The sequence below is a fragment of the Siniperca chuatsi genome, linkage group LG22, assembly GCF_020085105.1.
Source record: "Siniperca chuatsi isolate FFG_IHB_CAS linkage group LG22, ASM2008510v1, whole genome shotgun sequence".
Classification (NCBI taxonomy): domain Eukaryota; kingdom Metazoa; phylum Chordata; class Actinopteri; order Centrarchiformes; family Sinipercidae; genus Siniperca; species Siniperca chuatsi.
The window spans coordinates 6,014,550-6,041,966 of NC_058063.1; the positions used below are offsets into that span (position 1 = coordinate 6,014,550).

Genomic DNA, 27,417 nt, shown 5'->3' on the forward strand with positions numbered 1-27,417 from the left:
AAAAAAACAAATCAATCCTTTACTTTTTATCACAAATAGTAGCAAAGATGAGTGCCACAGAGACACTACGAAGATTTACATAATCTAAATCACAGGAATAAACCAATCTGCCCACTTTTGGTACATTAAAACTCAAAACACTAATATTTAATCAAGAGATTTAATGGTTTATTTTACATGAAATGTCATCATCTACAACCACCTCATAAATCAATAGTACAACATACTGTATGTTTTTCACCACATGATCACATTACAATCTTTTTCTCCTTTATTGGTTACATGTTATACATGTTTTTTAATCAGTCTGATCTGGGCTAAATGTGACAGATCAAATCTTTTCAGACTTACATAAGTCGGTGTAGTCCCTCATTCGTCCAGGAGTGTTCCATCGTAGAAAAGGTTTCAGTCGTAGTCATCTGGACAATGTTTTCAAATTCAAGACATTTCGGCTCCCGTCCAGAAGTCATTCTCAATTGTGAAAATGGTTCGAGAATTAAGAAAAACATTGTCCAGATGACTACGACTGAAACCTTTTCTACTTACATAAGTCTCTATGAGCTTTATACAAACAGTCAGTAGCCAAACCACTGTCAGAAAATTATTATTTTGACTTCATTTTGTGGTTGTTTGCCTTATCACGACTGGAAGTTTACCACTCCCTATATAAACATAATATCTAGAAGACAGGGTTGCGTAATTTACTACTGCAATTTAAAGAGAGACAAAGTTATTAGTTAAACGTTTAATAGGTTTTGTGTAGTATCACAGCGTTCCAAAGGCAGCAGTTTACATACAAACTTTACAGCAGTCTGTTATTTCTTTGATTTCTTTTGGGCTCTCCCTGCTGGGAGAGAGTGTGTATGTGTTTGAGTATGAACAGGTAAAGACGTCACCAAAGACACCATCACTGCCATCCTATGGTGTGTAATAAACACTGCTCAGAATCTCTAAGGCTTTACTATAGAGGATGAGCATGGCTATATGGCTATACCACAACTATATTCACCATCTTGCACAAAACTACAATACTTTTGGAGCTCTTTGCTATTCAAAAGACTGACATCTTTCAAATGGCCTAAAAGAGGAGTTGGAGTTAGTGGGAGAGTCTGTAGCAGGAGGTCAGTGCCAGTTAGCATTTTGGCACAGAAATGTAGCTTTGAGTATGCCGTAAATCATCTATATGATTTATTTATTTTAAAATTACCATACAAAATGCTTCTGGAGCATTACAGTTATAAAAATATGTATGGATAAAAATTAAATATTTGCAACAGAGCAGTAAAAATACCTTAAAACAACAAGAGTAAGCATTTCTGAGAATTGCCCATATTCCCTGTTTCTGTCTTGTCTCTCTTAACTTCCCATAACTTCTATAAAAGCAAAGGGGAAGTGAACACTAGCGCACACAATTTCACATTCTCTCAACATCTAAGCAGGGTAAGATATGCAATATTTAAATAAAACAAAAAAGGTATTTAAAATGTCGGTCTTGGACTTTCACTCATGACATCACTTCTTAATGCCAATAGTTTCATATGTGTCCTGGACGCGAGGAGTCAAACCCTGGGAGGAAAACATAAAGGGAAATTCAGTGTACGATACAATGTAATGATAATAATTTAACATTTAAGCAATCAACTGTCATCATTGTCATTCACAGCATCAAAACTCACCGTGTAGATGCCCTGGTCAGCATCCTGTCAGGGGTAGAAAGTAACAATATTAGATACAGTATAACTGTAAGAAAATACAGATTGTGACATAAAATCTAATGAAAAACTTTCTTGGTAATTGGCTGTAACAGCGTGCGTACGTGAACTTAGAGTATGTATGAGCCCTGTGTAAAGAGGAAGGCAAAGAACAAGCTCTGTACACTTTGGAGTGTGTGTGACGAGACAGCTGGTGGGTCTGACAACTACCTGGGGGGTGTCAGGAAATCAAAACTTTTTCAGAGCAGAGCCGTCCTAATAGTTTAACTTGCCACGTACAGCTGCCAGTGTGGGACTGCTAGGGGGAAAAAAAGGTGTGTGTGTGTGTGTGCGTGGACATGAGGAATTGCATGTGCCAATTTCATTCATTCGTTTCGTATCGCTGTTTGCCCACTGAGGTTTGACCTGGATGGTGCCTCCAAAGGAGCTCTGTCTCTGGTTTGTTAACCGAAACTCCAGTTTGTGCTGTGGTTAATTGTATGTGTGTCTCTGATGGTTTCTAAGCTCTCTACATGCATTTTACATGTCATGTCTTTGCGTCTATTTTAGTCATGTATGTACAATGTGTATGTGTTTTATTCTTACCTGCTTGGCATTTGCATCCCTGGCCTCCTTAGCATTGTAGATCTGTAAAAGGTAGCGTTAAATGAGTGATAAGACCAACACAAGTCTAATCTTATATATTTGTATCTTGTATTTTCATTAACTTTTCAGTTCAGTTTACTGGCCATAAGAATATATTGGTGCATCAGTGAAGATTTCACTCCATACTCTTGGTACATTCATTTCTCAAAAGTCAAAAGCAAACAAGCTTATTTAAGTTTTATTTTAGGAGCAAATGTGAATTATTCCACAAAGGTGAATGTCAATAATATCACTCTCTCTCAATATTTTTTTCTTTCCTGTCGTCAGCTTAATTTTAGTTACCTAGAGCACCCTCACTACACACACGCCTCAAAAAATCTAAATCTAACAAAACACAGAAATGCAGTATGTCTGTATTTCAGTATATGATATTTGAAATGTTTTATCTTTTATACGTTTTTCCCTTTCTGAACATGAAGCATGCTTTATTTTGCTGATGACACCCAATTTTTTTTTTAACCAAGACATTAATAATGTACCAGGTTACTTGTAATGATACTATATCTTGTCTTTAGTTAGTCAATGCAAAATAAAAGGTTCATTCGCATTTAAAATGATTGTTTTTGCATTTACTGCATATACATCATTTGTGATATGTGTTTGATATACATTCATGAAAAAGTTCTGTTCTTGTCCACGTATGTTTCTGTCTAGGCAAATATGTTGCATGCAAACCTTGATTCTACAGTAGAGAGCTGTCAGGATGATGCCGTACAAAAACAGGATTCCATCCAGCACATAACAGATCTGTGGCTCTGCAAGAGCAGCTGAGGAGACACAGGAGAACACTTCATTACGAGCAAAACCATAATAACAGCACTTGTACATATGTTGAAAATGTTGTTACACCTATCTAAAAATTTTAAGTGATTACATATAAAATACTCTTGGCACTGGAGTGACATCATCATCAATCATTTGTCTCAAAGCCCTCCCTCCTTATAATTATTGCATACATTTATCCTGGAATTGATCTGTTGTTTCTTGTTGTTTTTAGGGCAACACACAAAGCAACAAACATTCTGTTGACACCCATTTCACATGTCTCATGTGACAATTACTGCTCTCGGTGACGTTGGGGCTGTTTCGTTGTAATTTACAAGACAGTATTATTGAGTAACGGCGATGTCACCATTTCAGTTTGTGAAACAAACAGCAGCCATTACATAAGAAACCAAAGGATACAGAGCAAACTATATGTATTATCTTGAATAGTACTCATAATCTACAGAGTAATATTTAAGGGTAGATAAGGAGGGAGAGGGCGGTGTGCCACTCTAAGCTGTTTCAAACAATAACTTTGATATAAATATACAAGGAAAATTAGAAATGAATGACATATGAAGAATACTTTGTTGAAAATTCTAACTTCTGGTCTCTCACTGAGAAATGACTCATTGACCAATCTTAAAATGCACATAGGAGAGCGGGACTTCCGGCAAATAATGAAACAGTGGTGGGGCTTTAAAAAAGTGCACACACAGGGCTGCACATATAATATGGTGCATGAGAGGATTCATTATGATTTCGTTAAAAATACTTGTATTACGGGCATACAGATTATAGGAGTAGCAGCATGTGGAGGTTGACAGGCTTTTTACAGATGATTGTTTTCATATTGCTGTTGTTTAAATTTTTTTTTTTTTGAGCAACTTTGTTGAATGTGCAACCGCATATGTTCAACCGTTATAAAGGTTTTGGATATTACAGAACCAGAAAAGATTGAAAATTGTGAAGGCAAATATCATGAGGATATCACCCTATCATGGTTGTCCTTCCAAGGTTACAGTATCCAATCTAGATGATTCAGATGTTTAAAAATTATATTACAATTACAATAATTATTAAGTTCCAGAGATGGGCTCCGTCTTTATTTGGGAGAAGAAGAAGCCCCCAGTGAGGCAAGCTGCGTTTAATGTAAGAGACCACTAGAAAAAGTAGGTTTGTGTACATAAGACTTTTTCCAGTTGACGTCCTTGCTGTGAAACATTTCTGACTGAAAAGAAAATTCCACAGAATTACAGTAGATCAGTCAGATTAATAGTTTATTGGCCTGTCTTTGATTCACTTTTAATGCAAGCGGGTCAGGCTGTGTGTAGTTTGAAAAAGAATGGTATCCTGCCCCTCTCCAATACAGGTCTGACACTGACTTCTTCTGAGTCCCCTGTAGATGCAGCGTTTGAGTTGTGCATTTGATCAACTACTCAAAGAAATGGCGTTTACAAAAAGTGAGGGATAATGTTGAAATGTCACACAGTTTTATGCTGAGTTAAAAAGCCACCCACTGCCTAACCAGTCTAACCACTGTGAGAGAAACTACCGGATCGAGGCAGCACTGATGGTAAAGGTAACATGCTATCAGTACTCCATAATTGTGGTAATGACTAAAACCTCAATAAATATAAAATCACTTGAGCTTTGGGGTGTTGCATGTCTGTTGGCAACACAACAGTCATTAGATTTAAGCTGCAACGCACAACAACCACTGCACAGTGTGTACAAAGTATAATACTGAGCTTCAAAATTGTGCTATCTGTGTCTAGGCGTGTACTTTTAATAAAGGCTACTGGAATTAAAATATAAAAAATCTAAACCTTTGTAAACCAGTTTTTAAAAGGCGCTTTTTGTCTACTTCTTGGCCTGCCTAGTGCACACATCACAGACTCCCATCGCAAAAGGATTTTATGTGTCTTTAACCTTTTGTGCAGGGAATAATATGTTGCAGAAATTACAAGCAAACTCTTTACATTTTCATACATTAGATACAAGAAGCGTGGCCACTTCCCTGTTGAAAGCCCCACACAACAGACGTCATTTCATGCCATCCCTTCCTTCCCCACTTCTGTATTCACAAATGTTTCCAAACATAGAAATCACTTCCAAATAATGTCCCATTTTCAGAGTAACAGTAAAATTAGGTATGATTTGAAAATATCATAAATTTCTGTTACACTTGATATTGACTGATATTGTTGGACATATTGGGCTTATGCGTTATGGACAGAATATTATCCCGCAGACTCAACGGACAAGTGGAAATGCTAAAGTCAGTTTCGAATGCCTCTATTCAACTGTAAATGTTACTCTTGTCTGTGAGCCAGAGAGATGTGGTGTGTTATCTACATCAATATTTCCTTTGGTTTCTGCAACTCACAAGTAGCACAGGTTCAAAGGAGGAAACAGCGAACACTGTGTGAGCCATTTAAAATAACTAATAGTCTGATATTAAAGTGTGACTAACAAGTAAGTATGTGTCCCAACACATTACCGAACATACACCATTAAGCTCTACTCATATTTTATAGCTATGTGGATATCAGCGCACTTTCGAATAAGTGCAAAAGTATTTCTCATGACTCCAGACACCTGCAACAAACTGTATGCGGTGGTGTTATGATTAAAATAGTTTGATTGATGAAGTCTGTGGTGTTTATGTGCAGTTCTATGTATTGCAATAGAAGGTGTATTAAACTTTAAGGGTTTAAAGGGGCCAGCAAACAAGGTGAAGTGTGTAAACGCAATTTCAGAACAACCACTTCAATTCTTTTTTAAATTAACAGCTCAATATACAAAGCAGATAGAGGAAACGTGTTTCTTTTAAAACTGTATACACCAGTTGGCTGTGACTTTGTCATATGCTGCAGACCATAGATACTAGAAGTAGGCCGTAGTCAGTTGTGGTTTGGAATTAAAACTGAAATCTCTCAGGTGTAATATCTCTTAATGAAACTGTTTAATGTTCTGAATTAGACAAGAAAATATTAATTGCAACGGTGGCTACAAGTTACAATTATTGTCATTATCAATTGATCTTCCAATTATTTTCCCCATTAATAATTTGGTTTATAAAACGTCACAAAATAATGAAAAATGCCCATCACAATTTCCTAGAGAAGTTGATGTCTTTGAATTTTTTTTTGTCCGCCCAACAGTCAAAAACCCCAAATTATTTATTTACTATAATGTAGGACAAGGAAAAGAAGCAAATACCCCCATTTGAGGAGCTGATTATATACTTGGCATTTCTTCTTAAATGATTAATTGGTACTAAAATAGTTGCCAATTCATTTACTCTCATTCAACTAATGTTTTCGCTCAACCGTATTTACCCCACTTTAATGTCTTCTTGAAAACTGACCTTTTTAAATCTGTCTATACTTGTGCCTAAAAATGCATTGAAAGTTGTACAATTGGTTTATTTCATCTTGTTACTTATTTTTCTTAACATTATAGGCAGTTTCACTCTAACAGTTAGCTGTTAAAGCTGTGTATTAAGTACATTTTTTTAATAAATTGTAGTAGTCACAATATACAGAATATATGCTGTAAAGTAAATACTAATGAATAGTCAATACTAACTTTAGAGGCAGTTGAAATGATTAGGAGCCTGACACTAATCTAATAAACTGAATTTATTTTTCTGAGGCAGGGTGTGCTTGAAAACGGGTGGTAGTTTAAAAAATAAAAATAAAAAAAAACAGCCTCAGTGCCCTTGCCACAAATAACAAGAATGAACAGGGTCAGCTTCTCTTTTCACAGAAACTAGAAACTATAATGTGGTGACTACATTTCTGCAGCGTACACTGAGTTGAATTAGGTTGAAAGTCAGAAAACCCCCACAGCTCTAAATTAACACATCAACATCAAATAGTATTTTCAAAAATCATTTTTATCTGGGTGTATTCTACAGAGCACACGTGTTTAATCTTATTCATGTCAAAAACATAAAATAAAAAATACATTAAACCACCATTACAACCCAGAGCAATATCTAAACTTTAAGTTACATCCCAGTTTTTATGTCACAACTCACCAGCTCTCCCAAAACTCATCCACAGAGGAATCGCTACCAGCAACGGGCTCCTGCCCCCCATGGCCACGGAAACACAGGTTCAACACGGACAACTGGGCTCCTCAAGTGGCCAGCAAACAGCGACCAAGAAGACTGTGGCTGTTTTTTTCCCCTTCTGCGTTCTCATCAACACTCGAGTGTTGCATACCTCACAGCGAGGAGGGGGAAGTTGTGGTCTGAGCTCTGAGTCCATTTGTCTCAGATCTCATCAAACCACACCCCCTTTAACACCAAACCAGAGGAAGGACATACACTTGAGCCTTTTGGTCTCTGCTGTAATGTTTAATATATGTTTTCAGACAAGTCAAGGAAATGGAGCATTTGAAAAACAAAAGAGTTTAAGATCTTATACATGCCTCCGAAAATCACCATATTGCAATGTGACAGAGAGAAATACAACTCACTACTTTGCTGTTCAGTCATAAAATATTTATTAGGTTTATTTGGACATTGTACATTAATGATTATAAGCAGTCATCTGTCAAAAGCCTCACTACAGCGAATAGTGAACAGGAAGAGAACATGACTAAGACGTGTGAACGTTTCTCTTCAGGGAACCAACACATTAGCAACATGTTAACGGTCAACCTCGCCAAACACTATGTCCTGTGTACCTGTCAGAAGAAGAAAAAGAAGAAAAGGCTCAGTGCATTCATAAAAAAGCTTTTTACAAATTTTTGCCCTTCTGAAGTTGGATTCTTGAACAATAATCACTTTCTTACCAATAATGGCCACCACATCAGCTAGCATGTGTCCTTTGGCCATTTTATCCAGACCAGCCTAGAAAGAAGAAAACATTTATTAAGATTCAGAATAACTGAAGACAAGCTACCACTATTCAGGGCAGATGAGCTCATATAAAAGTGAATATTCATAATTCATGAGATTATAGCCTGAAGTTAACACACTAACTACTCTAATAGTTTGTTTATGCAACTTTAAAGACATTTTTATCCTTGAAGACCAAAATTCAAATGGCTACGTTAAACAGCAGTTCATGTACCCATGAGCTAAGAGATGAGCAGGAAGGAGGGAGAGGGGGGTTTCTGTACACTTTTAAAATGGTTCTATAGTACTTTATAAAATGTACTTAATGAACTAAAAGTAGCCTTAAGGACAAGCCGTTAAACGTGCTGAATAATTGATACCCGGTGTGTTTAATATTTCACAGTGTCTTGTGAAGTTTTAAGTGCGCACCAAGTGAGCAAATCCAGGAGCTTTGATCTTGCAGCGATAGGGTCTGCTGGAGCCGTCTGATACCAAATAAACACCAAACTCTCCCTGCAAGTGAGAGGACACACACATAAATACACTCTAGTAAACATATTACATCACAACAAGTCCCTAAAGGCCTACAAAGGCGTCCCAATTAATTAAAAACCTAAAGTATACTAAGGATCTACAGAGTTGTACACTTAAAAAGGTTAAAATGGTAAACTTGACCTGTGGGCAGTCTATTAGGGCATCTACAGATCATTTTACTTATGGGGCTAGTCAGAGTAAAATAGCAGAAAGGCAATTTTATACCGAACTGTACAACTTGTCCAAATATACACATTATGAGTGGTCTCACCTTGGGTGCCTCCACAGCTGTGTATGTGGCCCCTGGGGGGACCTGGTAGCCTTCTGTGTACAGTTTAAAATGGTGGATCAGAGACTCCATGGACATCTAGGACAAGGAGCACATAAAACATGTTATGTCTCAGCAGCTGTTTTGATAATGATGTCGAATCTGCATATGTTGACTGAAATGTAAAATTGTTACACTGAAAGTTCTAACACTGAGGTGAACTGAGGTGAACTCAAGCCTTGAGGGCAGCCAAATTAAAGTGCATTTTACAGCAGAACTGGTCTAATTCTGTACAGAGGGTACTGTGGAGACAAATTAGTGACACCACTGAAATTTAATTAAAAACACAGAAGTGATAAAGCGCAGAGGAAAATCCAGGCAGGAAAAAAGTACATTAACATTTTCAAGATTTAATAGCCTGCAGGCGTTATAAAAACATCTCACAGGATGAAAGGAAAAGAGGAAGGTTCTCTACTCAGCTCACCTTCATCTCAGACCTCTTGGGTGGGGCAACCTTGGCATCATCCACCTTTATCTCTCCTTCTGGCATCTTGTTAAGCGCCTGGTGCATGATCCTCAGGGACTGCCTCATCTCCTCCACTCTGCACAGATACCTGGACCACACACACAGACAGACACAGAAAAAAACAGCGGTAAGCAACGGATGCTGATTTCTCAGGCTGTGTGATAAATTTCTCAGCCTCTGTGATTACACAGGGAGCTGTGCTGGATAGAAGGCAGTGCCTGGGCTGCCTCATTCAAAATCTTTACCCAGCAGCATTAAGCTCACACTACCAGGGGCCTATACTAAAAAGCAAGTTCAACATAGCCAGGATATCGTTCTGTTATCTGGCTTCACTAGCCCTAACAAACGCAGTGAGGATAAGCGGTCACATGACGGTGGTTATCAACTCAGTAAGTCAACCCAGGGTTTCCCAATCTAGTTATGAACGCGTTCACATGAAAGTGGCGGCGTTTGCAGCATATGACCAGTCGCAAACACGGACAAGTCTACTGGCAGCAGAGCGGCATACTTTACAAATGAAGAGCAAACTATAGCTTAATATTAGACAAAAACGAAGAAGTTAAACACATATTCCAGGCTGAAAGCAACACAGCTGCAGCTGCCAAATGCTGGAAGGACAGCTGACGACTGTGTGAATGCCTAAATGAATAAGCTTATAATTTCACTGCCCCGTCATTAGGGCACAAGATCTGACTATAATTACATATAATAATAATAATAATAATAATAATAATAATAATAATAATAATAATAATTATTATTATTTTTATTATTATTAAGTTTATTTGTATATCACTTTTCAAAACCAGCGTTACAAAGTGCTTTACACATAAAACACAACAATAAAATAATAAAAATATAAAAACAGTAATGTATGAATAAACAGGCAGGCATAGGGGATAAAAGAGGAATAAAACTTAAAACACAATGGATGATTAAAAACCAAAAAGGATAAAGGGTAAAGACAATGGCTGAATTGAAACTTAAAACAGAGCGAGACTTAAGTGCAGCATCAAGAATAAAGTATAATGTAACTCTTTTGCTTAGATGTATTCTTATGGGGTGTATGATCATTTAAGCCTTATTCTTTGAGCTGCAACCCGAGCAGTGTGAAACGGACTTCGGAGCCAATAAAAGATAAATATAAAAACATAATTCAAAGCGGTGAGTACGCTTACTTTCATATCTTATGTGTGCAACAAGTACAAGGCTTTAGTGCTTCAATCAGCCTCTGTTGTAGGATGTGATCGGGATACAAAGCACAAGGGTTTTGTCGGCCTCTGAACACTCTTGCCCTCTCACCAAGTTGTCTTTTTTATTCAACGCACGAACTTCACATGATCTTCTGAATGGGGATGCAATTTTCCAAGAGAATTGATTGGTCAGAAGCATATATAGGCGGTGCTTTTATACGCGTTGATCTGTTATCTCCAACATAACCTGCTCCGGAGCAGGTTAGGTGTTCAGCATAAGTTACCGTGGCGATCTACCCCGGTAAGACGTGAACCACCATCGTAAGACTGAAAACCCAGGGTTAAACCTGAAGTTACCTCGCTACCCCCAAATCCTGCTTCGTAGTACAGGCTCCAATTGTGTCTGCATATAAACTACAATTTATGTACATATGGTTGTCCACTAATGCCATAAAATCTTTTCTAATAAACACAGTGCTAGATTGAATGTTTAATGTTTAAATGATGTCTCATTATCTATCTTGTCACTGACGTGTTCAAGTAAGCGACATGGACTAGTGCTTGAAAAACTGGGGCCCGTTTCACAAATGGGATTTGCTAAAGGCGCTTGCACGCAGATCGCAAATTGTGCCAGTGTCCCATTTCACAAAGGATGTGTTATTCGCACACTGCAGATAAATTTGAGAGTCTTACAGCCTTTCTGCATGCTCATGCATGGGGTTTAAAGTACGGGGAGTTAATAAATGTGTTCAAATTGACACAAGAGGAAATGATCTCATGTTACAAGTCGCAGCTTGCATCTTGCAAATTTGGTGAAACGGGCCCCTGATTTGAGATAGAAAAGTGGACAGGAAAATGGAACTGAGGGCACCGTTAAATAATAACTACAGCCATTTGCTAATCTTTTACCTGTCATAGCAGTCTCCCTTGCTTCCAATAGGGACGTCAAACTCCACTTCGTCATACTTGTCGTAAGGCTGAGACTTTCTCAGGTCCCACTTGATGCCCGACCCTCGCAGCATCACTCCACTGTTGGACAGATGAGGAGAGGTTATAAATATCAGTTTATACACATTTCTGCTTTTCGAACAATGTTTTCATCTGGGCAGCTTTCTAAATTTTACTCACATTTTATTAAAGGCAACTGAAGGGAGTTGGGTTACCTGAAGCCATAGTTGAGGGCCTCCTCAGCAGAAACCACCCCAATGTCCACAGTACGATTCTTCCAGATACGATTGTTGGTCAACATCTGCGCAGAGGAAAAGCAGCAAATTTGAACATTCAAATAAGTAGATCTGCACCACATCCTTATCATGCCTTACCATGTTAAGAGCTTGTGGAGATTAAAAACAAATTCTAGCCATTTACCTCTTCTACTTCATCGATTCTAATGGAAAAATTCTTGCACCACTGATAGATGTCGTCCATCAGGCCAAGGGGCAAATCCTGGAACACATTTAAGACCATTAGCACTTTATCGATCATGCTCGTGTATCATAATCTGATTGATGAAGTGATCTACATGTCACATGCTTGATACATCTTTGTTGTTGCGCTTTGTAGCAAAAACACAATTTTCCCAAAGATTGATTTGATTGAACTCTCCCACCTGATGTACACCACCAGGTCTGACGTATGCAGCGTGCATTCTGGCTCCGGACACTCGCTCATAAAACTCAAACATCTGAGAGGAAACGAGGGTCACAAAGTTAGATGACTTCAAGTAGTCAACATTAAAAAGATAATTTACTTAATGGTTTGTAATCTGTGTCTTATATTTTGGATTGAATAATTAACTCAATTGTCTCCATCTATAAAAGAAAAAGAGCTTCAGTGGTGTTCTCTCAGGACATCTGAGTAGGCCTTTAATCTAAGGGCAAACTGATTCTGGAAGTTGTTTTGACCTGACTGGGTATCAAAGTAGCTGTGTCTGACTGAATATTTCAAAATTAATGTTTCATGAGGCCATCAGATACAAATCAGTTCCTGTGTAATGGCCTTAAGATCAGTGACTCCTTTGCAATATACACTCAGTTGCCAGTTTATTGGGTACAGCTAGGTATAACTAATGCAGTCTCAGACAACAGTCATGCAATAAATTCTACCCAAGGTTATAATGTTCAGTTTTGGTTGAAACAGTTCAAGAAGATTCAACGCCTCTGCAAAACCATTGAAAATTGTGAATTTGTATTACATTATACTGAGAGGTGTTTCTATTATTTACTCTATCCTCATTTATCTAAATTGGTTACAAACACCTCTCAGTATTATGCAACACAATTTAACAGCACCACAAACTACAGCCTCCAAAATAACCATTAAGTGAAACCAAGACCTCTCTAAAACAGGTCCAAACAAAAACTGATTATAACCTTCAGGAAGGTAGCATTTATTGCATGGCTGTTGTATTAGACTGCATTAGTTTTAGCTAGGTGTACCTAATAAATTAGCAACTGAGTGTATATGTAGAATGGGCACTTATGAAACTGCCGTGACAAATTTTCTGTTTACTCCGACAGAGTTGCTTCATTTTCAGTGACTTGATGATTACATCGTTTGAGGAACTCCAAGGTCATGGGTGACTTGCAGTATTCAGCAAACTTAAGAATGTTGCTGAGGAACTGTGAGAATAGGCAGGTCTGAAAACAGCACCTTTTCTAGATAAACAAAGTTTAAAAAAAAAATTAAAAAAAATACAGGACAGACTGATTCTGGGCTAGTTGACATAATAAAGGATTGAGCATGCCATCATGCAGCAGTGCTCCTGACCTTCTCTCTCTCCTCAAACATCCAGAAGAAGGGGGTCATGGCACCGATATCAAGGGCATGCGTGGTGATAGCCATGATGTGGTTCAGGATGCGAGTCATCTCTCCGTACAGAACTGCAAACACAACAAAGAATACATCCAACCATTTAAAGCTGAAATGATGGGTCTTAATGACAAAACATTTATTGGCAACAATATTTGAAAATCAGTTAATAGCTTTAAGTCATTTTTCATGCAAGTGAAACAACATTTCACTGGTTCCAGCTGCTTAAATGTGAAGACTTCCAATTTTTCTTTGTTTAAAAAAGGTAAACTGAATATCTTTAGGTTCTGGACTGTTTGTTAGACAAAAAAAATATTTAAATGTCACCTTGCATCCTGGGAAATTTAAATGGACATCTTTTGCTACTTTTTGATATTCAATAGACCATTATCATTAGATGCAGCCCCATGACCATTAACAGTAACTGACAGCAACAACATAGCTAATATGCTGAGTTGTTGGCACACACAGGGGGCCAGAGCCATCACTTTACAATAAACGGCGTGTGTGTAATTCTAAAGGGTCATTCCTGTCACACCCTCCAAACACTTTAAAATCAGTACCATTTATTTGCCTAAATATTCTGAATTCTAATAGCAGCTCTATGTAATTCCAGCGCTTCGCAGCACACTGTATTACGCCACTCGTAAATCAGCTGTGCTGCCAGTGAGAAAGTGCTGTTGCTGGATGAGACTACAATCAAACTTTTATAAATATTTCAAAGATGGTAAATGCTTGTGGTTTTCTGGGCTGTTCTAAAAAACCAAGAGACTAGGTCACCATATATATTTCACCCTGTTCCATTGTATGATATTGTGCATTAACAACTGTGGCTAGTTGCGCTGAAAATAGACATTAACACCGGTACGATTGAAACAATTTTGTGGTTGCAGTGTTTATTTTTCACACAGACAAGTGCTGAAGAGCACTGCTGTTCCCAGCCATCAGGTAAGATAGCACTATATATGCTGATATGTAATCCTTACCAGTCAGACACAAGTAAAGTTGTGTACTACAACATCAGGAGGTGTAGGCTACACATACCACAGTAAACTAATGGCTGTAGTGTTTGTGATTTCAGCTTAGTTTGCCGATACAATGAGCTAACAAGTAATCTACATTGACAAGGAAAATGTAGCTTGAAACTTTAGTTGTAATAATCAGTCATTATGCAATAAAATGTATTGAGAACTAAAAACTTCATTAGGCCCTTCTGGTCTGGGACATTTTTCCAATTTATCTTCAGAAAATTGAAGAACGTCCGCAAGACACTGGCAGTCAATAAGGCAGGTAACTCTGGATGGCTGGTGATGCAGGCTGGTGTGAGGCGCTGGCATCCTCGGATTCAGAAAGATCCTCAAGTTGTGTTGTAACCAAGTCCCACTCATGGCAGCAGTAGCTTTCCGGGTCCGTGGGAATGGGCTCACAGTTTATACATCTGCACCACCAGGTTGCTTGGGCTCTCTATCGGCCTCCAGCTCGGCCTCTAGTTTCCACAGAAGTTTCCCCTCTGTCTCTCTCTCCCTCTCTCTCTCTCTCTCTCTCTCTCTCAGCCCGTTCAGTCTCCATCTGCAACAGTTCTTCTTCTGTATACTCCGGTTCATAAAGGTATCCTCTTGTCTCCACAGTGAATAGCATTTCTGCGTTGCTGTCATATTCATTCATTTATTTGCTTGTATTTGCTGTCTCTCCGATAAACCACTCGAACTACGACCTTAACAGCTGATTTACGAGCAGCGTAATACAGTGCAACAGTGCCAAAGGAAAGGGCTGGCTGACAGCACGTAAAACCGGTGAGAATGTAACTTTTAAACTGATATTGATTTTTTTTAGGTTGACCTTTTTTGGCGGTTAAAATATATATTACCGTTGATCCCCATTCACAACAATACAGAGCTGAGCGTCTGTGGCGGAGCAGCTGTCTGCTTCTCCAAACTGGCCGCGTGCTGACCCCCCATCTACTGTAGGTAGTACATTGACTATCGATAAGCACCTCATACAACCCCACTTCAAAAAACATGAACTATCCCTTTAAGGCCTTAAATCATTTGATTTGAAATCAATAGCCTTTGCAGAATCTGCACACACCCTGGCCATTTCTAGTCTGTACCTCTGATCCACTGTGCACGGGCTGGAGCTTGGATGTTGAGCAGCTTCTCCACAGCCAGAGAGTAGGCCTGCTCATTACACATCATGGAAACATAGTCCAGGCGGTCAAAGTAGGGCAGAGCCTGTAGCATAAAAAAAGTGGAACTGAAGTGTACTGGGTAAGGGAGTTCCAAAAAAAATGTAACACATGACACATGAGAAAGCTCCTCTGAAATTTTCTTTAATCATGTCAGTTGTTGTCAATGTTCAATTTGTTCAATTTTGTCATTTTCGAGTGAGGGGGTGAGGTGTTCCCCTGCTCTTGCACCATCTAGTGTTTACACTGTAAATCCAGCTCATGTAGTATTCATTCTCCACAGTATGTTCCTGTGTTAAACACAATAACAACAACAACAACAGGTATTCTGCAATACGCTTCGTTGCAAATTACTGTTCTGTACTTTAAGTACACCACAGCTACTCTGTATCTTAGCCTGGTTAAAACCAAGAAGAGCACCACGGATTCTACACTTCCTGATTTCACAACCTTGTATACATGTACACATACAGTATGAGCTATTCAAATCACTACCTAATAAATATGGGTTAGAGAATACAGAAACACTATTTACAGATATTGTAAGTGGTTCAGTACCTGCAGGTAGGTCTTGTACTCAATGAGCTTCTCTGTGCCACGGTGAAGCAGGCCAATGTGGGGGTCACATTTCTTGACGGACTCTCCGCTGAGCTCCAGGACTAGACGCAGCACACCGTGAGCTGCAGGATGCTGGGGACCAAAATTGATGGTCAGGTTGGACACATCCTTCTCTGCAGGAGGATCTTTGTCTACGGGAAGAAAACAAAACAATACAGGGCAGGCTAAATGAATTCATTTTATTTATTTATTTTAAAAACTGGGTGTTGCTGCAGGATCTAATTTTCTAAACCAAATAAGAACTACAAAAAAGCAAGAATTGCAGCTTTTCACAGTTAACAATTAAAACTAATCAAGTTGGTGTTCATGTCATTTAAACAGTTTTATCACATATTAAGTCAGCCAATGAGGGCCTGTCTCTGTCTTAATAAAGGTTGGTGGACTGACAACAATAATAAATCAAGGACTTTACAATTCTATCCCTGAAAAAAGTCTGCCATGTTGTATTTCATAAGTATATTAGAATGTTGTCAACTTTAACACTGGCTTGGCAACCCAACATTTTACGTTTGCCGTTTGATTTCAATAAGTAAAGACTTAAAAGTTAATGGAGAACAGGAATCCTTTGACTAGTAGCCCTAAAAGTGTGACTGTGTGTGGATGATACCATTCCATGGGGGTGGGGTCCATTTCTCATTAATGGCAGTGGGGTACATCACTGCCCCAGAAAACTGCTCTGTCCACTCCACATCTGGCTGCCATTGTTTCTGCCTGTGAAAACATAAAAAAAATATTCTTAATATGAGGTAAGGGTCTGTTAGTAGGCCTTCAGTTTTTAGCCAACACAGATCATTGAAGAGATGCAAAAATAGCATTCATGTGCTAGGTAGGTGCCATCTCTCAGGCTGTTTGAATGTTGCCAGAGAGGCTTTAATCAAATTTTGTTTAGGATAATTTGGAAAGAGTGATGATCTAGGTTACACTGTGCTCGCCAACCTGACATGTGATTATCCGATCTGGTAGATGAGGGAAACACGCAGAGCAGAGATATAGCTCATGTTAGGATAACAAAATATGTTTGTTAATGCTAATTGTTGCAACATCATAATACATGGCAACATAAAAAAGTATTAATTCAAGTAACTGCAGACCTCCTACGGTATCAGATTACATCAATAACAAACCTATGTGTTCAAGTCCCCTTGACTTTGGTGCTACATAATCAGCACATGAAGGAACGAAGACCATTTTAGAGACCTCTAAGCTGATTTTATTGACTGGTAACTTAGGTTTCAACGTAGTTTGTAAAACACATGCTTTCTTTACTTATGTGAAGTAAGTTAAAAGGTCTTGATTTTAGCAAGAATGGTTGCAAACAGACAATGTTTACTCTTCCACATTGGTTAACTAAACTGTTGTTTAATTTAAAGCCTCTTAAACAGAAACTGATCAGTTTTGTTTAAAATACTTGTAAAATCTGGAAAATATTTTGACTTTACACGGAGCATAAAAATGCATAGAACCAGTTTGGTAAACACTGACACACGTTGGCTAATCCGACAGCTAACAGTTACATTTTAGGTAACGACTAGACAGAAGGAAAGCTAATCTATCCTGTAACGTACGCGAGCTTTAAGGATGACATTGCTATAATACTTATATGCGTGCTTTGTAAAGACGTTTTTCATCCAGAAAGAAAGTGCAAATTGTAGCAGACGACTCGAATTATTCTGAAGAGTCCAAGTCGGCTTATTTAGCATCCTGCTAACATTAGCCTTTCGGTGTGGATATTTCTGTGGAACTCAAGCTAATACGGCTGACAATATCATAGTCACACGAAGCGCCACGTTCTGTGTATTTGTTATCTTACCTGTTTTGCAGCACAGTACAGCCGGGGCTCAGCAAATTATTACTTAATATTAATTTTGTTGAAGGACGTCCTAGTTTCGTAAGCGACCTCAACATAGTAGCGGCCATCTTGGCTGTCAGACAACCTCTAGCCAATGACGTAAGGACTATCTTCTTTAGTTGTTTTAGAGGCGCATTAGGTGTATAGCATGTCTGCCACCTATCGGTATGATGTATCAACATACATAAAGTAGCCTACTCGTTTATGTGCGATGTTGCTTTTTGGGGTTTTGTTGTTTGTTTGTTTTTTTCATTTTTATGAATATTATAAATTATATATGTAAACGTATATGATAAATATAGGAATAATTTATAATTAGGATGATAATCTTCATATCTGTAACCACAACCAGGTTAACAAAATGGCAAAGCTAACAATTGCCAGCAGAAAAAAAACACACATTATTATGTTTATTATTATTTTTATTAAATAATGAATCCCCACTTTTATCTTTAAAAGACCCTGCACTCATATATCTGACACCAGTTTTTACTGATTACTATTTGGAGCCTATGCTGTGAATTTGTTATGAAGAAACCTGGGTAAAATCAATCAAAGTGTATGATATTAAAGGTATATTAAAAAATTCTATTATTCTTTTAATAAACCTTCAACCCTATACTGCTGCGTGTACACCCTGAATTTGGGCTCCAATACCAACAGGTGCATCTAAAATAATGAATTTGCCCAAAGACGACAAACTCTGCGTTTTATAAAAAACAGTGCTTTTATTTATGTAATACTGTGGAAAAATAATTACATACCATTTTTTAAAAATATTGAAGATAATGAAATTAAAAAATGAGAGTTTGATAACGTTCATTGTACATCATTTGAACAGTTTTCTCTGCTACGAAGAACAGTACAATAAGATAAACATTGGATTTTTCTAAATTCAAAGACACAGTAATACAGGATACAGTCCTACCAGAGGTATAAAAGTACTGTAACAGGATTGTGAGAGAAATGATATGGACATATACTGAAACACACACCCGCACACTTAGACACAGACATGCACACACACAGACACACACATACATACTGTATACACACTGACATGCATACAATAGTCGCGCGCACACTCGAGTCGTGCGCTGCATGTTTACAGTATGCTTCCCATACACACGCAGTCATTTACACATCTATACAAACACACTGTACAAATCAATGTTCGCGCCAACGCCCACACACTCCTTCTTGGACTCTCTCTTTCTCTCTCTCACACACACTCGCACACCCACACACTCACAGTCATACACTACCACATGTCAATATTGTGAACAAGCCTTCATTGAACCTCTCCATACACATTCTCCTCTGGCCATTTTGGCAGACAGACGATGAGGAATGATTCAAAATGGAAATATACGACATGTTCCCCTATAAGGCCACTCAGTTCTAAACCCAACAACATCTGTGTTTTTTCTCTCTGTCTGCACCAGGCTTGTAGATAAGAGCTCAGAGAAAAAGGCTCCAGCCTATGAAAATATCTGGGAATGACACAAGGCCCCGAGCCTGGTTTGTAAAGCAACAGTCACCAATAGAAGGAGCTTCTACTGCATATACATGGTCTAAGGTGAAGAACAACATGAACACTTGGCACTAGGTTTCTTTTATACACTGATATACCCTTCTGATGTGAAATGAGTCCTGAATTCAGGCTCTGCTGTTGGCACAACTCTTCACTCTGTCTCAGTGGAATCACCCAGGCAAACGCTCGAGTTATGTGCGCTCACGTTCAAACTTTTGGTCCATACATACACATTACATGTTTACATTGACAAAAATAATTCTGTAATGTTAAAAAATAGAATACAAAGCTCTAGTCTGGTGTGCAAATAAAAAGAAGACATTACACAGATATAGATAAGGGACGTCTAAGCATGAATACTGTTGATGCAGTGCAAAATGATGACAACCCTCCCAACCCCACCCTAGCCCCAACACCCCCCACCCCACCCCATGCCGCCTGGCATGATGGCATGTACCACTATACAGAAGGGCATTTTGGAATACTATATATATGTGCTCTATGATCATTGAATAAGACAACCAGCAAAAAAAGTTAAAAAACGGCGGCCAGAAATGACTTCCACTGGTTGAGGTTTCTCCCGATCAGCGTGTACCATATTTGACAGTCAGTCAGTTTTGCCTTAAGACGTTCTCTCCCATCATTTACAAAGTCAGTTCATAGCAAAAGCTATAGGTCTCCAAAGATCTGTGATCTCTCGTCCTCTCTCTGGTTCTTGCTCTCTTTCCCAGTCTTGATTGTGACTTGCGCCGTCCGCTCTTTCAGAGCTCGGATAAACACATTGGGAGTGAGGGAATTCAAAACTGTGTGGAATTTCCCTTCCCTGTCTCACTAAAACTCCTTTTCCACTCGTCTCTTTTTCTCTCTCTGTGTGTTTCTCATACCCTCCCTGTCTCATGGGCATGGTCTTCTGACTCTGTGCATGGGTGTGTGTGTGTGTGTGATGTTTTTTTGTGTTCTGTAGTCTTGTTTGTGTTCAGTAGGGCATGTTCGTGTCAGTGTGTGTGAACATGTGTGTGTAAATCTATGATTGTGTGTGTTTTTAGGTGTGACACTATTTATAAGATGCTTCCTCATGCTCTGCTAAGACTGTGAGGTGTTTATGCGTCTCTCACACGTGAGTCTGCATCCTCTGTGTGTGTCGGCTGTGGGAGTAGTCAGAGTGTTGCGAGGTGTAGGAGAAGCGAGTGGAGCTGCCGTACTTCCCAAGTCCAGTCTCTGATCCCGAGGGAGCAGGACCCCCGGGAACCACAGGACCCACGGGACCCACGGGACCCACGCCGACCCCAGGGCCCCCCACACCGGATCCCACCCCAGATCCCACCCCGTACATTTCATAGGATGGGCCAGCCTCCAGAGGGGCCAGGCTGGACGGGGCGAAACCCATGCGGTAGGTCTGGTAATGCGAAGGGTATCCGTAGTTGTCATAGGCCAGCTGGGAAGTGGAGTCCAGGAGGCTGCAGTCCCCCGGGAAGTCGCTGGCCACAGGGGGGGGGTTAGCGGGGGGCTGCTGGCTCTGGCCGCCACGAGTGAAGGTGTTAAACTGGGCGTAGCTGATGTGGGACAGTCTGGAGGGGGGCCGGGGGTCGTAGCAGGCCTGGGGGCGGCCAGGGGAGGTGAGGGGGCCAGGGGGACCAGGGGCTCCTCCGCTGGCCGTGGCTCCTGAGCCGCCGGCGCTGCTGCTAATAGATGCAGCTCCCCCTGGTGTTCCTGCAGGGGAGCGGTAGTCAGAGTAGTGCATGGTGGAGCGGGAGGCAGGGCGACCTTCATCGTGGGTGGAGGCTCGCACGTTGTAGTAGCCATTGGTGGGGTCCTGAAGAGAGACGCAGAGACAAACAGCAAGATACAAAAACACAGTGGGCATTAAGAAAAGATATAATGAGGGTTATTGTCAAAAAAATGTATATATGCCAGTGTATAGATTCTTAAAGTCAAAAGAGCTCGATAATAAACATATTATGTTCCTTCCTGAAAGAGAAATTCTCTCTCTAGTACAAGGTCAGAGGTCAGGGTGAACTGCGCGTCTCGAGCTGGTCAGCATCCAGGTCCATCTTCATTAAGATTGTGCTGTGAGAGCAGTTTGCTCTCTATTTTGTGACTCAGCAGTCTTAGTCCCTTTTCAGAAATGTATGCAAATCAAGGTATGGAGTCCTCAAGTCCCCAAAAATTCCAATGACACTAACCGCGTGAGCAACTGACCTGTTTCAACTGTAGGAGTAATCCACCAAGTCTGGCATCCTAAAGCACCCTCTAAAATTATGTCAACTTTCAAAAGATCTTTTATGTACTGTATATTTATTTTTACAGTGCTGGTAAATGTAAACAGGATGCAATCTTGATCTCTAGTACCTCTTGCGACCTTTAAATAAATATTCCTGGGGGATAATGATGAGATTTGAATATAAGTTACAGAAGCATGACGTGAAAAAAAATAAATCTGATGTGTCAAATTTTATACTACATACTAATAGTATATAGAGTATGTTCTATTTCATAGTGTACTGTTTTTGCGGTTAGTATAAAAGAAATGAATGTAATTTACAGTACAAATAATAAAACAAGACAATCAAATCAATTAAACAAACTGCAAATTTGGAGTTCCAATACTCATTAAATAACAAAAAAACAAAGTAGTAGTCATTAATAGTCATTTTTTTGTTTTCTGAGGTGTTTAAGGAGCAGTCTTACCAACATCTAGATCTGTTACATATTTTTCCAGCTGTGAGCAGCTCCTCCATTTTCTTTGTAAATAGGATCCAAAAACAGCACACTCACAATCATTTTTTGGTATGTAGACAGACTTTTTAGTATAACTTGATTCTGTCACATTTCCAGTGTGAGCACAAGACATACTCAAAACCTGCTTTGAAATATTACATTGTGTAGGATGGAACTGGGGTACCGCTTTCATTTTTTGGTTAACAAGAAAAATTCTGATTTAGCAATTTTTTCTCAAAGCTTTCGTGAGTTTAAGCCTATCTGTGTTTTACTCCAGGCTTCTCGAGCAGGTTGGATCCCTGCCAATATGCAGCATTGATCCCAGATTGTCTGGGTGAAGGAAGGATGCTCTCCCTGTTCACTACACCCCCTGCTGAATGCTCTAATGTTGCTCTACTATTATTTCTGACATGATTCTGCCATTTCATTGTCTCTCACATACGCGACTCCTCCCCCAACTAACTCTGTTTCACTGCTTTGGTGCTTCAGGCAGCTGGGAGGAAAAAAACAGTCTGGCTGAGGCTGTTGTCGGGGTGATCTAACCACCTCCTGGGGTGGATTCATGTCTGTGTTTCTTCAAAGTGATCCAAGGCAGCACTCCAGCTAGAGGGGTGGTGTGTCTGCCCTCACAAAATATTCATGGGGGGGAGTTTCAGCAGAACATTTTGGCAGTTTTACGCGTGAAAATACATTCATCACCTACGCCTAGCCCCACGGTGTCAAAATGTATAAATGATGCATGCCAGCTGAATGGGCAGAGTATGTCTAAACGTCCTTTATCTTTTTTAAATGTCTTTCCAATTTGAGTTGTTTTTTTCTGTTTTGTCTTTATATATAATATCTTCAAGGTGAGTGAGCCAACTTAGCCAACAAGCTAGTCGCCTCACAGTTGGACTGAGAGCGAAGGGCAGAGAAGACCAAAGGAGCTCCAGCAATTAAAGAAAGGCCAACCGTACTGCAAAATATTTTTGTCTCAAATACCCTAATCCAATATTCTCACAGACATTGAGTGCAACACTAACACTAAGTTTAAAGGTCTCCTACAAACCAGTGCATGAAGTAGAGCACACCTCTGCTGAAGAGACAGTGAACTGAATTGTTTTTGTTGATTAGTCCAAATGACAGACTGGCTTGAAATCATAAAAATGAGTTTGATGGGTTTTTTTTTTTTTTTTTTTTTTTTACTTATAGCCAACAACATGTTGCCCAGAGGAAAAGCTGCTGATTCCAGAGAAGCATCAACACAAACCTAACACACTGTAGAAAGAAGAAAACTAGAGGACAGAAAGAGGTCTAAATATTCTTGAGGCTTGAGACAGCTGTACTGAGAAGGGGTTTTGTACCAATGCGGGGGTGGAGTTGTTTTAACTGGACTGTAGTCATATTTGTAAGTCATAACTAATAAGTCATATTTTCCAGCTAACAACATTCAGATAAACAGCAGCCCCTTTGGTTATGCTTTTATGCACTGTATAGAAGATAACAGTGCATAAAAAACCTGGCCATGACAGTCAAATGAAAGGGCAACAACTACTGAAATCATGTAATGCTACTTTTAACACCAGCAGGATATTAACAATTCAGCATTAAAACATTCCATTGACAGTCTTGTGAACTGTGAATGTTTAATGAGGTTTTTAACATGTGTATTAAGCTACAGGTATAAAACAACATTACATTTGAAAAGAAAATGTCAATTAAAAAAGCAAGCTGTTTATAAAGAAAACTCTTTTGGATACATTTCATATTTAAAAAGTAGAAGTAGTACAAATTTTGCTCCAAGCACTAGTTTGTTATCCAGTTTAGATGGACTGTGACTTTTCCTAATTTGATTCTGTCACGTTGCTTTATAATTGCATTAAACATGCATTGAATTTTGACTTCCAGTCCACTATCAAAACCCAGCTGTCTTTTCAAACCCCTTTTCTTTGTCTTCTTCTGGCTACTTCAGATGCACGTGTGCACCCTCTAGAGGGTTCAAAATGAAATTTTTAAATTACTTTTTAGATTTTTTTTGTAACACTTTATTTGAAGGGGTGTGCATAAGACTGACATGACACCATCATAAACATGAAGGAGTCTTTATTAATGTTTCTGACTGTTGTCATTAAGTGTCATTCAGTCAATTATGTCATTTTGGAAAGTTGACATAGTTTGAGATGTCTATGTTATGACAACTTGACATTAACCAAGACAACATAACATGCTACGGCAGAACCTAATTATCATTCTTAAAGAAACTATTTAGCTTTATGTGTTAACATTACATTAAACTGTCATATGGTAAAATACTTGCCAGTCCAGGCAGGGTTAAACTGACGGGTTTCATTGTCAAATTTACGTTTCAGGGCTGACAGAGACATATTTTCAGTCGAGCACTTCCCTACTTGTGACTGTCAATAGCCAGATGTTTTGAAAAGCTACTAAGCCGGTCGGAACTCACATGAGAAAACGTTGATGTGTGAAAGATATGATTGGCGGTGTCGCTACATCCGTAAACATCCTGCCTGATCGCTACTGCGCATGTGGAACTCTCAACAGAGATGAGAAGGAAGCAACTCGTTAGCTACTTCCATACACTATATATGTAGTTTACTTATTTTGTCATATATCAGATTCACGTATGCTGGGCCACTCAGATGTTGCTTCTGGGCTGGATGTGGCCCGCGGGCCGCCAATTGAATAGGCCTGGGCTACAGTATAGCAGCATCAGTGACTGTCGTCTCCAACTAAACCTCAGCCCAGATTATACAGTTGGTTATTAACAGGTTGGTTATTTACAGAGAACACTTGATCTCCAGCTAAGCAATGTCTGGCTGCTGTGTTGGGATGGGGGAAGACTGAAGGAGCATGATGGTTGACCAATATGATCAAACTGAATTATTAAAAGTTTAACTAAGTTCAACTTTTAGAAGGACTTTATCAGGCTTAAGTATTACACTTACGTATATAAAACATCAAATGAAATCTTTTGTAGTGGTAGTGAAGTTGCAATGATCTATCACTTAGGGCAACACCTGCTATCTAAAAGGAAAAATCAATACTTGTCAATGCACCTGAATGAAGTGAAACAAACATTTTTGAGATCAATCAATGATCAGTTGGGATTATATATGAATAAACTAGGCTTCATTTATAGTATAAAACTCCAAAAGTTATATTATGTAGTTCGTCTCATTATTATTTCTGGGTGACATCACTTCCATAAGAAAAGAAATGCTGTACATCACTGGATGAAAGTCATCACTCAGAGTCACAATGTCAGTAATGATTAGGATATATGCAGCCCTTTGAGGTATAATTAGAATGAAACCTTGCTCCAAAATGAACACCACAAGACCTCACTCTGACTTTGGCATCATTCTATTATCAATGTTTTGGTGATTTTGACTTCATATTAAATATATCTGTGTTTTTCTACCTATTTATGTGCCTGTGATTTTAACCATGCTCAGTACTTTGAGTCTTTTAGTAGTAAAAAAGTCATTTTCTTTAGATTTTGAAGACACTCTTCTTCCCGATTTGATACAAATGGGTGTTTCTGGCGTCTGTGTAAGCTCACCTTTAGGTCATACTCCTGGCGGGTGTCCAGGGTGTCGCTGCGGAGGTCAGACTTGAGCTCTATGTCATCTTTAAAGGGCTGATTGGAGGGAGAGAAGGACACAGAGGGGAGAAACTAAACCGTCAAACAACAAAACAAAACAAAAACAAAAAGGAGGCGAGAAGGTGCCATAACAAAACAGAAGAGGGAAGGAGGCAACAGAGTATGACAGGAAAAGAGAAAATGGAATTAAAAGTGTTAAAAGGAGCGATTACACGAGAAAGCATAGAGTTTGTTTTTAGTCAAAAGGTACAGTGTGCCGTAGGGAGAGGTTACTGAGTTAATCTGAGGTTTTTTCTACAACTACAGGCTGTGTAAACAGTGTCCAGCCCAAGCACACATATCCCGCTGCTGCTCACCGAGTACATGGCCTTGACCATGCGCGAGGCCGTGGACACGCTGCCGGAGTCCTCCTCTAAGCTGTGGGTCTCCTTGTTTATCGTCTCCACCTTGATATCGGGCTTACCCAGCGTGACCCCGCGTCGACCTGGAAGAAAAACACGGCAAGGTCGAATGCAGCTGGACACACGCATCTTGGCTGGTGTATTTTCATGAGCTGGAGGAGCAAGTTCAAAGGGGACCTCCATCCATATGGTGAAGAGGAAGTTGCAGGTGTTTGATTTTCTTTGGTTTGCTGCAAGTTATTTGGTCTAGTGATGAGCATTTAAGCCATTATTCTCAAAAAAAAAGTCATGAAAAATATAACTGTACATGCAGATTGGGTCTTAATACTGTTTTTGTTAAGCACATGGAGTGTGTGACTCACTGCCTTTGCGCTGCCGGTAGAAGATAAGAACGAGGACCAGCAGAAAGATGAATAAGAGGATGGTAGAGCCCACTGTCCCACCAGCTATTATACCCACCGGGACTTCCTCTGAAATGAGGGGGTGAGAGAGAAAAAGAGAGAGACACAAAGAGAGAGAGGGGAATTAATTGAGTTAGAGATGCAAATGTCTGTTTATAGTGGCACAATCAAGATTTTAATGCAACAAATGCATCTCATGAACCTAAAATACATCACAGTTGCCCCATCCCCAGTTACTGGGACAATGTGTAGTAGTTCTTTTTGTCCAAATTAAATTCTGGTGTTGGCTATATATAGATTTCCAGGTCCATTTGATGTGTAAAATGTAGACTACATTAGATAAATAGTAATCCGTCTTTTCAGTGTCCCAAAGTACAAAGCATCATGTAATTTACTGATAAATGAATATATATAATGCATTGGATGTCACCTGTTAGTTAAATTAAGTTTAAGAAGAATTATTAGATGTGAGAATTTATAATTCTCTCTACTTACATTTGCATACAATTACTGAGTTTAAAGATGTTCTTTCACTTCTGCATCTGCAGGTCCCCCTAACTTTTATTGTTTCAGGTTGAGGTCTTACTAAGGGCTTAGTGAATATTATTCTCTGTCTGTCTGTCCATAGTACAGATGAGAGAAGAGTGCATTAACATGTTGATACACTCATCTGAGTTACGTGCACTCAAAGCAACAAGCTTAAGCAGCAGCAGCAGCAAGTGCTTTGGAGACTTTTTTGCCCTGAATTTCGCCTGAAAGGACAATGCATAATATGATAATGATGCAAATACTATTATT

The 27,417-nt window shown here is 39.2% G+C and overlaps 3 protein-coding genes across 6 annotated transcripts in view; all 3 read right to left on the minus strand.

Annotated features, from left to right (window-relative positions):
* Positions 1 to 146: 146 nt before the first annotated feature.
* On the minus strand, positions 147 to 7,371 carry fcer1g (Fc fragment of IgE, high affinity I, receptor for; gamma polypeptide). Its single transcript, XM_044183112.1, has 5 exons — positions 7,171 to 7,371; positions 3,033 to 3,124; positions 2,298 to 2,339; positions 1,677 to 1,700; positions 147 to 1,566 (listed from the first exon to the last, which is right to left on the minus strand). Exons 1-5 carry the CDS (start codon positions 7,229 to 7,231, stop codon positions 1,513 to 1,515), a joined length of 273 nt encoding a protein of 90 aa, XP_044039047.1. The 5' UTR covers positions 7,232 to 7,371; the 3' UTR covers positions 147 to 1,512.
* Positions 7,372 to 7,623: 252 nt separating this feature from the next.
* Positions 7,624 to 18,075, minus strand: ndufs2 (NADH:ubiquinone oxidoreductase core subunit S2). The gene is made up of 14 exons (XM_044183111.1): positions 17,923 to 18,075; positions 16,720 to 16,823; positions 16,053 to 16,243; positions 15,420 to 15,540; positions 13,268 to 13,380; positions 12,108 to 12,182; positions 11,867 to 11,944; positions 11,662 to 11,747; positions 11,408 to 11,527; positions 9,264 to 9,393; positions 8,783 to 8,878; positions 8,407 to 8,490; positions 7,932 to 7,989; positions 7,624 to 7,823 (listed from the first exon to the last, which is right to left on the minus strand). The coding sequence occupies exons 1-14, from the start codon at positions 18,027 to 18,029 to the stop codon at positions 7,786 to 7,788; spliced, it is 1,401 nt and encodes a 466-aa protein (XP_044039046.1). The 5' UTR covers positions 18,030 to 18,075; the 3' UTR covers positions 7,624 to 7,785.
* A 590-nt stretch (positions 18,076 to 18,665) lies between these two features.
* kirrel1a (kirre like nephrin family adhesion molecule 1a) overlaps positions 18,666 to 27,417 on the minus strand; it is a 33,528-nt gene continuing 24,776 nt past the window's right edge. For 2 of the 4 annotated variants that reach the window (XM_044183114.1, XM_044183116.1), the window contains 4 exons: positions 26,581 to 26,688; positions 26,174 to 26,301; positions 25,776 to 25,853; positions 18,666 to 21,308 (listed from right to left, as the gene is read on the minus strand). In XM_044183114.1, coding sequence (XP_044039049.1) covers positions 20,607 to 21,308; positions 25,776 to 25,853; positions 26,174 to 26,301; positions 26,581 to 26,688 — 1,016 coding nt within the window. In that variant the 3' untranslated portion in view covers positions 18,666 to 20,606. Of the gene's footprint in view, positions 21,309 to 25,775; positions 25,890 to 26,173; positions 26,302 to 26,580; positions 26,689 to 27,417 lie in introns of all 4 variants that reach the window. The other 2 variants (XM_044183113.1, XM_044183115.1) reach the window with 1 other exon arrangement.

Coding starts and splice junctions, on each gene's coding strand:
- fcer1g (XM_044183112.1), bottom strand. CDS start 7,231: ATGGGGGGCAGGAGCCCGTTGCTGGTAGCGATTCCTCTGTGGATGAGT. Junction 2,340..3,032: donor CTCTCTACTGTAGAATCAAG/GTTTGCATGCAA, acceptor TACCTTTTACAG/ATCTACAATGCTAAGGAGGC. Junction 1,567..1,676: donor CTGACCAGGGCATCTACACG/GTGAGTTTTGAT, acceptor TTTTCCTCCCAG/GGTTTGACTCCTCGCGTCCA.
- ndufs2 (XM_044183111.1), bottom strand. CDS start 18,029: ATGGCCGCTACTATGTTGAGGTCGCTTACGAAACTAGGACGTCCTTCA. Junction 13,381..15,419: donor CCGTGCACAGTGGATCAGAG/GTACAGACTAGA, acceptor TTGTGTTTGCAG/TTCTGTACGGAGAGATGACT. Junction 7,990..8,406: donor CTCCTGGATTTGCTCACTTG/GTGCGCACTTAA, acceptor TCTTCTTTCTAG/GCTGGTCTGGATAAAATGGC.